We start from the raw sequence: 15,315 nt of genomic DNA on the forward strand, positions 1-15,315 counted from the left end.
AGTAAGTCTCCCCGGCTCAGTGTAGCCAGTCTTAGTGATTTCAACATCAGCATCTTTTGGGCCGTCTATCTTAGCCGGGCTAGAGACTTCAAGATTTTCAGAGCCATCAGCGGCTTAATCGGTAGGCGGGTCAGTAATTGATGTTGGCGTGTCATGTGCCAGTTCAAGTGGCGGCTCAGGGACAGAGGCCTCAGGCGCGGTCGTCTGGAGTTCCGGTTCTTTGAAGGATGGCTCTTCGGCCGGCTTGCTCTTCTTCACCTTCTTGTTGGGCTTTACTTTTCCGCAACATAAGATCACAATATCAGTACAAGTATAAACAATTGAAATGAATACAGGACAAGTAAGTTATCATTACCCTGGAGCGGTCTTAAAAGCCGGCATGTTGGACTGGAGTGAGTCACCGGAGGAAGGTGAAGTTTCCTGATAATTCGAGTCAGAAGAGTTGAGTGGTTGACGAGTGAGACCTGCCAAAGGATAAAAAGGAGTTAAGTCAGAGGTGACCTCGTTCCGACACTTCCTTGGTGTATTTGGTAAGCCGGAGGAGAGTTCTGCGTCCTTGCTGGTTCGGGTCTGCCTCCGGCTCTCATGCATCTGTTGCTTCAAAAGAAATTGAGGATCTTGATAGGCTAAAGGATGTGAAAATCTTACTTTCCGGGTCACTCTTCGGATTTTCTGTCTTGGCAAAGGCTCGGAGTCGGAGGAAATAACAGTTACCTCTTCATCCAGTCCGTGACTCATTCCCGTGTCCTCCTGCTGATAATCAGTGTCAATAAGGTAGTTAAAAAAGGAGCCTAGAGAGTCAAGAGCTACCTCCGACTCAGAGGTATCTTCTAATCGAAGCAAATCTGAGGCGCTGGTTTTATTTCCTTTCTTCTTGGCAGCGGCTTTCCTAGCGACTTTCTTGGCCTTCCTGGCTCTCTTGGCAGCTTCATGATCGTACTTTGCTTTCCAAAATTGGTCATTAGCCTATGAAAGACAGCGAGAGTCTGAGTAAAGACAAAACCTCAAGGGTGAAGGTAAAAATGCTCAATTTAGCGGCTTACCGCTGGAACCGGGTCAGCTTTGCAGAAAGGGCTTAAGCCCACCTTGCCATAGTCTGCTAGGCTCTCGTTCAAGAGCGACTTTGTCATATCATCAATGACGTCTTCAGGTAAATCGTCAAGGCTGTGCCGCAGAGGATCATTCTTCTCGCCTGTATAGGTGCACATCAAACCGGAACGGCGGCTCAATGGAATGATCCGCCAGGCAAGCCAAACCCGAACCAAGTCGATACCACTTAAACCATTCCCCAAAAGAGCCTTGACTTTAGTCATGGTGGGGCCGAGTTTTTGGCGATCAGCAGCGGACAACTTGTGTGGTAGAGGATGAGTAGACTCGAGGCGCAGGGCGCGAAAGCCGGGCAGAGGGTTCTCATCAGCCGGAGAAGTGTCTTGGCAATAGAACCATGTCTGGTTCCAGTCTTTAGGGTGACTTGGTGGAGTTGCATAAGGGAAAATGGCGTCTCTCGTCATTGGATTGACACCCCACCAAGTTCCAAGCTAGGCCCGTTGGCGCGTTCATTCTGGCGGTTCAAATAAAATAACTCTCGGAAGAGTAGCAAGTTGGGTTCTTCTCCAAGATACACCTCACAGAACACTTGAAAGTTGCAAATATTAGACACGGAGTTGGGTTCGATGTCTTGAGGACGGAGGTCAAAAAAGTGTAGGACATCTCTAAAAAACTTTGAGCCGGGTGGGGAAAAGCCCCGGTTCATGTGATTAGTGAAGACGATGACTTCCCCCTCTTTGGGTTGAGGTTTTTCCTCGGTTGGATCAGGTGCACGGTAGGACATGATTTCCTTCTTTGGCAGATAGCCAGTCTTCACAAAATCGTCAAGTGTGCTATCTGTGACGATGGACTTGACCCAATTGCATGTAGTGGGTGTTTTGGGCGGCATTCTGAAGACGGAAGCCTAACAAAGAGTAAAATTGCCGGTTCAAACTTAAGCCGGAGAGGAAAAATATTACAGAGCATATTCGAGATGGCGGCTTACAAAGGGGCCTAATGGTATATGACTAAATTATGTCAGGTTACGTAACCCGCCATGAGCAGTGCAAATTATTTAAGCCGTCATGATAAGTCGGATGATGTCTGTTGATCATTTCAAGTTAAGTCGGCAGTTTGAGCCGCCATGGCTAGATAGATCTAACAAATGCAGTTTTGCCTAAGTGTTAAATAAACAGGTTTCACAGGCTGCAACTATTATTTTGGATCAACGACTGATCAGGAAAAGAAAAATAAATCTAGACCTAAAAGCCAATACAGATGAGTTCATGAGCTTTCACAAGATTTTGCTTCCAGGAAAGGGGATCTATTGATATCAAAAGTAGAAGTAAAACAACTACCGCTTTGGTTTAACACCATTTTCAGATCAAAGAAGCTCGCAGAACAGCCTGGAAGATGAATTATGATGAACTACGAAGAACACGGAGAAACTCGCAAACCCTAATGCGGATCTGAGGTTTGGGAAGGTAGAAACTTGCAGCTGCAGATCTACCGCGGAGGGTCGCCGCCGTTCTCTGGATCGACTCAGGTTGACGCAGCGGCCGAGGTTGAAGAAGACGAGGTGCTCTGCGGCGGCGGCGGAACTCGAGCGGCAGAAGAGTTGTGACAGGAAGAAGACGCTGGAAAGGGGGAGAATGAGGAAAGACCGGTCGTGCCTATTTATAAGGAAAGACTCTTAAGTGGGCGCGAAAAACGAGGAGGCCGAAAATATGGTTATCCAGCTACCAGGACGCCTCAATTGTCGGGATGGTCATTAAGATAAGGATCCGTTCAGATACGTTGGATAAAGCGTGAAGTAATGGCAGATGACGTCATGGCGGGTTATCACAAATACAGAAGATGACGTCACGGCGGGTTACAAATTCTCGCACAATGAAGAGCGGAAGATTTTCTATAAGTGTTGAAGATTGACATGAACCAGTTCAAATCAATTTGGGGCTTAATGTTGGCGATATAACTATTAGGTATGACCCGCCCAGGAGGGGCCGAGTTATACCTATGGCGATTCATGAAGCCCAAGATAGCTCTGAAAGATGGCGGTTCATGATAAGGGCCCAAAGCCCAAAGGCGACTTAAGACCCGTAGAGATAAACCGCCATATGTACATAACTTGTATTGTAAGGCAGGGATAGTTAGAGACCGAGCCGGTCACTGTTTATGAGCCGGCCGGGATTCTGTGAGCCGCTGGGTGTCGACCTCTGTATATAAAGGGACGACCCGGCGGCGGTTCGGGGCAAGTAACATCAGAACGAAAGCTAGGTCAAGCGGATTCACTCCCTGGTAATCGAAACATAAGCAATACCACCTCAACTGGATTAGGCCTTTACCTTCACCGCAAGGGGCCGAACCAGTATAAAACCCTCGTGTCCTTTGTCCCGTTTTAACCCCTTTAAGATTCCTAGTTGCGATGGCTCCACGCTTAAGTCCTTTCATTAGGACATCTGCCGTGACAATTCCACGACAGTCGGGATCCTTCGTCCTCTCATATATGGTGGAGACTCTCCCTCACTGATTCCTCTCTGACATTTGCGACCGTCGGTGATGGTCGTTACTCCTCCTTCCCCTGGTGCACAACAAAGGTCTAGCACAAGGAGAAGAAGGAGAAACGACCCCCACGACAACAGTCGGGATTCTTCGTCCTCTCATATATGGTGGAGCCTCGACATACTTAAAGTCAACCCAAAATATCGTTTAATTATCTTTCTAGAAAATCCAGGCCACTCGATATTTCCTACATATTCTAGCACAAGTCATGCCAAAATTCATGGAAAAATCCGGCATGACCTTTGCTAAAAAAGGACATATCGAGCGCCTGAAATTTGCCGGAACGAAAATTAATCAACACTCCGGCAAAACATAGGCCACTCGGAGGTGTAACCTGCAAACATGACCGGCCATTTGGGCAAGCACATATCCTATTTGAGCAACACAAGATATACATGTTTTTATCTATAAGCTATCAACTAATCAAATGCATACGCCTTGCATAGTGCTTTCTAATTTTAGCATTCAAAGTAGGAGTAGTTTTCCAATTTGAGCATTGGATAAGCAAAACCAAATCGTAAAATAAATTAGTATTCAAATTAGCATGCATTCAATAAGCAAAACTACATCATCTCTCGCGTATACATCGTCGAATATTATCACTATAATACACCTCGAATAGTATCATACATATAGCATCGCTAATACATATAGCATTCAGTAACAAGCGCTACCGTTATTTAGCAGCAGCGCTTCCTTATAAAAAGCGCTACTACTAAGCTCCTGTGTATAAGCATTTCCCTAGTAGTGATAGGATCGGTTCGAATTTCCGGTTCACATACCTCCTAGATAAATAAAATCTATGTCACGTTGGTCGGCATAATTGTCATAAACAATAAAGGAACCAAATAGTTATAAAAGATAATATATACCACATCCGAATCATAGACAGGACGAGGGCCGACGGGGGCGGATACCAAAACCATCGCACTATATAATAACAAGTAATAATAAAAGTAAAAAAAAATAGACAAGTATCTATCTAAAATAAGAATTTTTTTTTCAGAAAGAAGATAAGAATAAGAGGCTCACCACGGTGGTGCCGACGACGAGATCGGCGCGGGCGATCGACGGCGGTGAAGACGGGGACGGGACGTGACAGACCGCTAAAGCTAGACAAATCTCGGGGAAAATGGAGTTTGAAGGTCGAGCTTCGAGAGGAGAAAGCTTAACTAGTGTGGCTCGGGCATTTCATCGAACACCTCATGTGAATAGGAGGTGAGCTAGAGCACCACAAAGCTCTCCCCTCGCCGGCCAGAAAAAACAGAGCAGTGTAGAATGCTCTGCTGCGGCGATGGGGTATATATAGGCAACTCATTGGTCCCGGTTCGTGGCTGGGACCGGGACTAAAGGCCCCCCTTCTGTCCCGGTTCTAGCCACGAACCGGGACCAATGGCTGTGGGCTAGGAGCGAGGACCATTGGTCCCGGTTCGTGCCTGGAACCGGGACAAATGGGTCTAGACGAACCGGGACAAATGCCCCACGAGGCCCGGCCGGCCCCCTGGGCGCACGAACCGGGACGTATCCTTTCATGGGTCCCGGTTTGTGACTGAACCGGGACTAATGAGCTGGCCAGGCCTGAACCAAAACCCTATTTTCTACTATTGGGGAAAGTCCAGACATCCGTCTAGCTGACCAACAGACACCACATCTGTGATATCTGGACATCCTATCTCTCTACTCAACCCTGACATGCATATGCATATATGAACATTTAAGGGAAATGGTTGAATGGCCGACTCTCGCATCAGTGTCTGCACCTTTATATTTAACGAGAGTTGGCCGATCAAGTTCGAATTTCAAATTGTGTAACCATCTTTCGGTATCATACGCCTACACCATGCAGTTGCGATATGAAACTCGCGACTCGCCACACATTATGAAGCTACTACCACGGAGTAGCTAGCTGGACAGCAGATGTTTCCTCTCGGGGGTACGTGGGCGTGTATAAAACAACACGCATGGCGTGTCTCCTTGAGAGTTGATGACGGTAGGTTGATGAATCATGGAGTGGACTGGATCGAGCACCGGGACCTGGACCAGAAACAGTTGAGGTTTCGCGCCACAACATCTTCAATCCTGTTGAGGACCAGTTCAGCTCGGCCGAGGCCTGGTGACATAAAACGGAAATTTATTAGTGCATTACACCAAGGACCATTTTGTGCATCATTTGGTAGCTAGGTCGTGGGCCCTTTGACCAAGTCATCTTTCGGGCGACAGGGCGCCATATCTGCTTCTCTCTCTAATCAGCCGTCTCAATTTGTTTGTAAAAGAATGAATTTTATTTTAAAACGAGGCAAAAGACTTGCCATTTCATTAATTAAGAGAGTGTAAGAATTGTCAAGTTAATTTGCGAAAACCAGGCTAAAATCGATAAAAAAGAATGAATCTCGTATGCATGAAACTAATAATTCAATAAACGTAGAAAACAAGCTTCTGTTAATCCTATGTCATGGTTCCAAGTATTTTTACAGACCTAGTAATAGTAAGTATACATTGCTACTGACCGCGATCTTGTTTTGTTTAGATGGCGGTGAGTAAAACCGGAAACTAGCGGACCTGCAAATGCATCTATTTCTGGGACCTTTGTGCGTTTATGCAGGCCTAACACCTGAAGCAGCTCTTTAAGCCAGCCCCCTCACTCCTCATCTCCACAACAAACTCTTTGTCTCTGCGCAGAACACGTCGAATCATTAAGCTGCGTTTCCTTAAGATGTTGTGTTTCCTTAAGATGTAAACTGACAAATTTACACGCAGTCAAGTACAATAGCTAAGCAGAAGAGCACCTAGAGTACAAATATATAACCATGATCAAGCTGATAATGTCTACCAACTATGCTTTTTCATAGACAGCACGCCTAATTTTTCTTTCAACCAACATAGGTCCTCGCAACTGTGTACAAGAGCCAGGTCCGCCGTACAAAAAGAAAATGTCTACTGTGTACATCTTTGGATGCAGAGACCGGGGGTGTCAACCTCCTTTTAAAAAAAAATCTGCCTTCAAAAAATAATAATCTAAATCGTCCTCTCCCCTAGCCTAAAACTGAATTTAGGTAGCCAAATTTTTTGTCTGTTGTTGGAGATGCTTTTTTTTTGCGGAAAAACTTCCAATCTATTCATTTTCAATCATGGCAGTACAACAAATATCAGAAATAAAAATTACATCCAGATTCATAGACCACCTAGCGACGACTACAAGCACCGAAGCGAGCCGAAGGCGCGCCGCCGCATCGCCCCTCCATCGCCGGAGCCGGACACAACTTGTTGTAGTAAACAGTTGGGAAGTCGTCGTGCTAAGGCCCCATTGGACCAGCACCCCAGAACAGCAACCGCCGCCGATGAAAAATAACGTAGATCGAAAGGATCCAAACCGAAGACACAAGAACGTAAACGAACAACGACGAGATCCGAGCAAATCCACCAAAGATAGATCTGCCGTGATTTTGGACCGACCACTGGAGATCCGAACACAAAAACTTGGCAGCTCGGTGCTGGAGATGCTTGCAGATTTTGGACCGACCACTGGATCGATGGCAGGTCCGTTACCGAGATTGCTCCACTCCTTCTCGCTCTCGTCCCCAGGCGCATTCGGAAGGACCGTTGCGTGCGTGACGGCCTGCACCAGCGCTCTTGGGTGCGGGACATCAGAGGCGCGCTTGGGCCGACGGCCATGGTGCAGTACGTCGAGCTTTGACGCCTGGTGCGGCACACTCATCTCACCAGCGAGCCGGACACGCTACGTTGGCGCTGGACTTCTTCCGCTACATACTCTGCAAGTTCCTGCTACAAGGCTCTTTTCATTGGAGCTTGTGAAGATCCTTACTGGCGGCTCACTTGGTGACCTTAGGCCCCTCTCCGCGTCAAGTTTTTCTTATGGCTGGCCATGCAAGACCGCTGCTGGACCGCGGAGCGCCTTGCACGCCGTGGGCTGCCACATGACGATGCATGCGCCCTCTGTGACCAAGAGGAGGAGACCATGCACCATCTCCTTGTCGGATGTTCTTTCTCGCGACAAGTTTGGCACGAGATCCTCTGTCGGGTGGTAGGTGCGACATATGCCAACGGGTGGCTTATCATTGTGGGTGCCAATAAGACGTCGCCGGTGCCTGGAAACGGGATGAGGCGAAGACATGCACGCCGGCGGATCTTACCCAGGTTCGGGGCTCTCCGAGGAGATAACACCCCTAGTCCTGCTTTGCGGGGTATCCGCATGATCACTAGATCAGGAAAAGTAGCTACAATTGCTCCTAGAGCTGTTGGGCTCAAGGGAGAAGAGGAACAAGGCTAGCTCTTGCTTCTCTCTCTCTATGGTGTGTGTGCTGTGCTAAGAAGCCAACCCTTTGCATGGGTGCCCGGGGGGTTTATATAGGCCTACCCCCCGGGGGTACAATTGTAATCCGGCTGGGCACTGGTCCCAGCCGTCAGTGTCTATGCTCGCCGGCTTCTCCGCCGGCTGTTGGGGCCCGCCGACTGGTGGGTCCCGCCGGCTGCCGGCCTCTTGGTCGACAGGCCGGCCCCACCGTCTAGGGTCTTGTCGGCGGCTGCTTACTGTAGCCTCGCCCCTGATGACGAGGGCTTCGTTGAGGTAAGCGTGGCTACAGTGGGCCGCCTCGAGGGCTCTCACTGTAGCCTTACCTCGTCTTGTCTCCTTAATGTGGCACATGCTTCGAGGGAGGGGGTAGCCGGCTTCTGGGGGCCGGCTGCGCCCTTGGCCGACTGGGGGAGGCCGGGCCACCTTCGCGCCTCTCTCTAGCTGAAGGGGCCCGCCGCCCGTGGGCCGTACTGGCGTCTGTCGTGGGTGACGTCGAGGCTAGCATGGCTACAGTGCCGAGCCGGACGGGAGATGGCCGTCCCGTACGGCGTCCTGTGGCCATGCCTGCCTCGGGCTTCGGGGGTAGTGGGCCGCACTATGGCCACACCCCGTCTTGTCACCGTTATGTGGCGTAGCTTTGGTGGTTGCGGTCTTGGCCGGCCTCTTGGAGTCGGCGCTCTTCGAGGCCGGCTTCTGGGGAGTCGGCATCCTTTACGGCCGGCTTCCTGGAGTCGGCCATCCCGTGGTTATCCTGGGGGGAGGTTGTTGAGGCTGGGTCGCCTTCCGTGAGTCGGCTTCAGAGGTAGCCGGCCAGGGAAGGTGGTCCAATGCTTGGAGTGCTTGAAGGCCCAAAGGCCTGATAATTTTTTGGAAGAGCCAGGGGCAGTCGGTTAGGCTACCCGTGGCCATTTACTCCGACATCCTCGGTTGGGCTCGTGTGCCCATCGACCTCCCCTCCCCTGGCACACCATTCCAGCTATGGTGGCAATCCTCTCTCGACCTCGCGCCCGCTTCTATGCGCAAGGGTCTATCCTCCCTCATCATCCTATTTGCTTGGTGGATTTGGAAGCACCACAACGCCTGCATTTTCGAAGGAGCAACACCATCGATCACCTTCACCTCCGAGACCATCAAGGACGAAGCGCGCCTATGGGCCAAGGCGGGCGCCACCGGATTGCAACACATCATCCCCGGCGCTTAGTCTCTAGTTCAGTAGTGGGGCTGAGCATACCCCCTTCTGTTGTGCTCCTTCGCTTGTACACCATGCCTAGTGCGTACATGGCCTTGTATGCGTTGTAACCTTATGCTTATACTCTTCTTCTATCAATACAAAGATACGCAGCTTGCGTATTCGCGAAAAAAAAGATAGATCTGCCGGAGACACACCTCCACACGCCCACCAATCATGCTAGTCGCACCGTCGAAACGGGGGCTAGGCGGGGAGACCTTTATTCCATCTTCAAAGAGCCAACAAGTTTTTCCTTTTTTTTCCTTCTCCTTAAAAACTGTCACAACAAGCTGATGGTGCAGTGCAAGCTGCCGCAGTGGCACGCAGTTATCGCATCGCACATGCGACGCGCGTGCGGGGCACCATGTAAAAGTACGGATTCAGCTCCCAACCTAAGCAAGGAAGACGTATCGTACCCAAAAGTGAAGTGTATTGAGAAACGAGAAGCCACGTAGTATCTCAAATGGCAGACATGAGATGCAGCGCTCAACCACTTTAGCAGCTGCAAAACATTGGACTGGACCCGATCAGTTGCATGATGATGATGCATGCATGGATCAGTACTTGAATAGTACTACATGTATTGTACGTGCAAGTACGTATAAACCCACTGTATCCACATGCATGGGCAGTACACCGGTGGGCACAGCGCACAACACGCACGTACGGTGTTTTTTTTTTCCAGGGAATTTTGAGCTTTATTCAAACGAAAGCGTTTGCTGAGCAGTCAGCTAGGAGGCAAGTACGGTGTATGACTATGAGCATTGACACATTGTACCACGCTAATACGTACTACAACGGTAGTACTAGTAGGACTTTTGTTTTGTTTAAAAAAAAAACCAGTTACACTGGTTCATCAAAACAAAGTATGGCGCAGCATGAAATTAAGCTCTGCATGGATATCTAGGTGTGGAGGGAAATTCTGATGATTTATTTTGTAGTTTTCTTTTTTGAGGTAAATTCTGATGATTTATTTTGAAGTTAATGCTACATACAGACCGGGACAAGTTATCCGTTGATAGGTCGACCAGAAGGTCTGAAGATGATCCACACAAGGTTTGGCACCACCTAAACTCAGGATCCTGTCATATGCGGATTAGTCGCACTAGGAAACTGGAGTCAAAGAAGCCCAAATGATGAGACGACTCAACTTCATTAAAGAAGCACTACTCAGGTGCGAAATTCATTTGTCAAGATGAGTTGCCTTTTTAATTTCAATACGTGCATATGTAGACGTGATCAAGATTGCTACATGCCACAACCCTCTTGACCTGCGAACAGTAGGGTATTCTTTCTTCCTGTTTTTGTCAGAAATCTTCTATTTTTTTTTATTTTTTTGTGACAAAGAACTCTTCTAATTATCGGAACATTTCTTCATTCATGGCTTGAGGCGATTGATTGAAGAGCACTCCAGGTCTACGCATGCACGCATCTGAACACAAGCTTGCACACACGAACCAACTTGTGGTTGGATGGTTAGAGGAATTGTGGTATTCCCAGCCCACCAGGGTTCTAAGTCCTGGTGCTCGCATTTATTCCTGAAATTATTTCAGGATTTCCGGCGATGTGCATTCAGTGGAAGGAGACGTTCCCGTCGACGAAAAGGTGCCTATGATGACTTCGTAAATTTCAAGATGATATGCCGGCTCAGTCTTTCGGAGGTGCTCATAGGGGTAGAGTGTGCGTGTATGCGTTCATAGGGGTAAGTGTATGCGCGTGTATATGAGCGCTTGCGTCTGTACTGTATTAAAAAAAACACAAGCTTGTACACGTACTACTAAACTAGTCGTAGTACTCATTAAGCGGCGAGTGCGTTGTAGTGTTTGACCGTGCGTCCGTCCAAGTCAAATCCATCTATGTTTGTTTTTTGATCAAACAAAAAAAAGGCCGCGACGTTGTTTACTCATGATGATCGCTGGGGTGAAAAGTAGAGCGGGAGCAGTCGCAGCCACCACCTCCTGATGTGGAGAGGAGGAGAGGACGGTCCATCAAGATCCTCTAAACAAATGGGTTACATCGCCATCAGTGGATCAAGTCCTTGTTAATATACACATTTCGCGCGGGTCGGTCGCGTTCGGGGTACCTGGACAACCCAGTCGCCGCAGCTAGGGAGGGGTAGATGCGAATCAGCATCATCTCCTGTTCAAACCCCCACCGGCCGCGCAAGCGAGGGAAGGAGAAGGGAGCAAGCGAGATCATACCAAGCGGAGACGACTATCTCGACGCCGACCGACGGCCGCTGTCGAATCCGAACGAAAACCGGCACTAACCGTGACGGCGAAGTGGGAAATCGCAAGCGGGCGGCGCGGGCCGTGGGAGAGGGTCAAAGGGCGGCGGGTCGTCGGGTCGTGTGGTGTGCTCTGAGGGTGGGGGGAGGTCGTGTCGAGCAGCTAGCTAGTTGCCGGTCCCCCGCGCGAGTGGGCTGGTCTGCTGGTGCTGATGCGTCCCGTTGCCGGGGTCGCGAGGCAACGGGCCGTGCCCAGTCGATTCGCCTCCAGTGGCCAACATGCGAAGACCGCAAGTGATGTCTCAGAGAAGCAAAAGATACGAGTGACGGAGAAGTGTTACTGTGGATGGCTTCCCATCAGTTAAATATATGTATAGCGTCTACTCTCTAGCCTTTCCTTTAGGGCCTCTTTGATCCACATGATTGCAAAATCGTGGGAGTAGGGAAGACGTAAGTATGATTGCAATGTAATGGACATATGAATTCTGCGAGATTTTGGTTAGTTTGTGCTTCATAGAAAAAACAGTGCCATGGTTATATGCATCAAAGATCGACATAGAAAAAATAATTCTAATCCTTTAAAATTTCTATGAAAATCTTTTGGATCAAAGAGGCCCTTACTTCTTTTTCGAATTCAAAGGAAAAACAATGCCATGGCCATGAACCATAATAATTTAGACATGGTTCCCTAGATCGAGTAGTGGAGGCAGACATATCCTGCAAGCTCTATGCAGTGCAGATGCTACACATGCAGCGAAGAGCTAGTGTTAAGTATATATTTTGTGTTGCATGTATATTTGTGTTATGGCTCACCTTCTAGACCTGTATAGTTGAGGTTGAGGTCTACCATGTAATTATATATATGTGCACCAGCACCCCATCAATACATCAATCATTGTATTGCAAACTTGTCCGCCGGGTTCGCCGCCGCCTCCGCACCCCGCCACCACCGCAGGACCCCGCCGCCACCGCGCACCTCCTCTACCCGCGCCGCCGCCGCCCCGTGCGCCGCTTCCGCCCTCTCTGCCGCGCCGCCCTCCGCAGTTGCGCCACGCCTCCCTCCGCCGTGAGCCGCCCGCTGCCTCCTGCCACGCCGCCCTCTCCCTCCATCGCCGCTGCCACCGCGCCGCCCGCTGCCCCCTGCCGCGCCGCGCCCTTCCCGCAGCCGCGTCGCCCGTCGCTGCCTCCGCCTCCTCCCAAACCCTAACCCTACCCGCCGCCACGGCGCCATGTCTTTCAAGGGCTCCTCCATGACCCGCTCGTCGAACCCCTTCGCCGGCCCCGAGCCCTCCGCCGCCGCCATCCGTGACCTCAACATTGAGGTCCGGGTCCCTATCCGTCTCGACAGCTCCAGCATGTCGTACTACACGTGGAAGACCTACTTCAACCTCATCTTCTGCAGGTACTATCTCACCGAGCACATCGACGGTTCCGTGGACAGCGAGTACATGCGGGGCGATCCGGAGTGGTCTGCCATTGAGGCCACGATCATCCGATGGTTCTACCAGACCGTCTCGAAGGACATCTTGCACACGGTCGTCGCCCAGGACGACGATGCCTGCGACGTGTGGGCCAAGATCAACGTGCTCTTCACCAGCAACAAACTTCAGCGCCTTGTTTTCTTGCAGCAGGAGTTCTTCGGCTGTCACCAGGACAACTCCACCATCGATGAGTACTGCATGAGGATCAAGATGCTCGCCGACGAGCTTCGCGGCATCAGCGCTAAGGTCTATGACGACCTCATGCTAATCACCCTTGCCGCCGGCCTTAACGAGGACTTCATCAACGCGGCGTCCAACCTCACCCTGTTGCCGCAGCCCACTTTCCAGCGCGTCATCGTGTACCTCAAGCTTGAGGAGCGCTAGATGACGAAGCTGAAGCAGCGGGTCCAACACACCGCCCTCGTCGCGGGCACCTCCCGCGGCGGTCCTGTTCGACCGGCTGCGCCCCGTCCGCCCGCGCCACCTGCGCCCGCCGGCTACTTCCCGCTGCCCCCCGCGCCTCCCCAATAGCCGCAAGGTGGCGGGGGCCACCGCCAGCAGCAGCAGGCACAGGGTGCCGGGGGGGGCGCTATCAGCAGGCCCCTCCGCCGTGGGCCGCCGGGCAGAACCCGTGGACGGGCGTCGTCCACGCCTATCACATGTCCGTCCCACGGGCCGCTGCACCGGGTCTCCTTGGTCCCCGCCCCGCGGGCCACCAAGCGTTTATCGACGCCCCCTACCAGCCGTACGGTGCCCCGCTCGAGCCGCCACCCCTCGGTAGCTACGACGCGCCCGCCCAGGCGCTGCCCTATGGAGGTCAGCCATCATCGCCGGTACCTGCACCGTTGGATCCCGCCCTCCTGGCCACCCTCCACTCTGCCCCGTCACTAAGCAACTATGGCGGTGGAGGCGACTGGTACATGGACTCAGGTGTTACTGCGCACATGACATCTCATCCCAGTAACCTATCCTCTTCCACTCCAGTTAACGCTCCCACTCGTATCACCATTGGCAACGGTTCTTCTTTACCTATCACTCATGTCGGTTGTACTAGTTTTCCTTCTAGTTCCACACCTATCACTATGTCTAATTGAAGGAAATATGCCCTAGAGGCAATAATAAAGTTGTTATTTATATTTCCTTATATCATGATAAATGTTTATTATTCATGCTAGAATTGTATTAACCGGAAACTTAGTACATGTGTGAATACATAGACAAGACAGAGTGTCCCTAGTATGCCTCTACTTGACTAGCTCGTTAATCAAAGATGGTTATGTTTCCAGACCATAGACATGTGTTGTCATTTGATGAACGGGATCACATCATTAGAGAATGATGTGATGGACAAGACCCATTCGTTAGCTTAGCATAATGATCGTTTAGTTTTATTGCTATTGCATTCATCATGACTTATACATGTTCCTCTGACTATGAGATTACGCAACTCCCGAATACCGGAGGAACACCTTGTGTGCTATCAAACGTCACAACGTAACTGGGTGATTATAAAGATGCTCTACAGATGTCTCCGAAGGTGTTTGTTGGGTTGGCATAGATCGAGATTAGGATTTGTCACTCCGTGTATCGAAGAGGTATCTCTGGGCCCTCTCGGTAATGAACATCACTATAAGCCTTGCAAGCAATGTGACTAATGAGTTAGTCACGGGATGATGCATTACGAAACGAGTAAAGAGACTTGCCGGTAAAGATATTGAACTAGGTATGATGATACCGACGATCGAATCTCGGGCAAGTAACATACCGATGACAAAGGGAACAACGTATGTTGTTATGCGGTTTGACCGATAAAGATCTGCGTAGAATATGTAGGAGCCAATATGAGCATCCAGGTTCCGCTATTGGTTATTGATCGGAGATGTGTCTCGGTCATGTCTACATAGTTCTCGAACCCGTAGGGTCCGCACGCTTAACATTCGATGATGATTCATATTATGAGTTTATGTGATTTGATGTACCAAAGGTTGTTCGGTGTCCCGGATGAGATCACGGACATGACGAGGAGTCTCGAAATGGTCGAGACATAAAGATTCATATATTGGAAGGTTATATTCGGACACAGGAATGGTTCGGGTCGTATCCGGATAAGTTTCGGAGTACAGGGGGTTACCGGACCCCCCCGAGAAGCTATTTGGCCTCATGGGCCTTTGTGGAGAAGAGAGAGGGCTGGCTAGGAGGTGGTGCGCGCCCCCTTGCCCCAATCAGAATTGGACAAGGGGAGTGGGCGGCGCCCCCCTCCTTCCTTCTCTCCTCCTCCTCCTTCCCCCTTCTCCTACTTGGACTAGGAAAGGAGGAAACCTACTCCTACTAGGAGTAGGATTCCTCCCCCCTTGGTGCGCCACTTGTGGCCGGCCGGCCTCCTCTTCCCCTGCTTTATGTACGGGGAGGGGGGCACCCCATAGACACACAAGTTGATCTTTAGCCATGTGCGGTGCCCCCCTCCACAGTTTTCCACCTC

The 15,315-nt window shown here is 50.4% G+C and overlaps 1 protein-coding gene across 1 annotated transcript; it reads left to right on the forward strand.

Moving 5' to 3' along the window:
- The first annotated feature begins 12,584 nt into the window (after positions 1-12,584).
- On the forward strand, positions 12,585-13,220 carry LOC120963222 (uncharacterized). The gene has a single exon (XM_040387808.2). The coding sequence runs from the start codon at positions 12,585-12,587 to the stop codon at positions 13,218-13,220; it is 636 nt and encodes a 211-aa protein (XP_040243742.2).
- Positions 13,221-15,315: the final 2,095 nt, after the last annotated feature.

This window comes from Aegilops tauschii, chromosome 4, assembly GCF_002575655.3.
Source record: "Aegilops tauschii subsp. strangulata cultivar AL8/78 chromosome 4, Aet v6.0, whole genome shotgun sequence".
NCBI lineage: Eukaryota > Viridiplantae > Streptophyta > Magnoliopsida > Poales > Poaceae > Aegilops > Aegilops tauschii.

What these genes read in the sequence shown, in the direction of transcription:
- LOC120963222 (XM_040387808.2), top strand. Translation starts at nt 12,585, where the DNA reads ATGTCTTTCAAGGGCTCCTCCATGACCCGCTCGTCGAACCCCTTCGCC.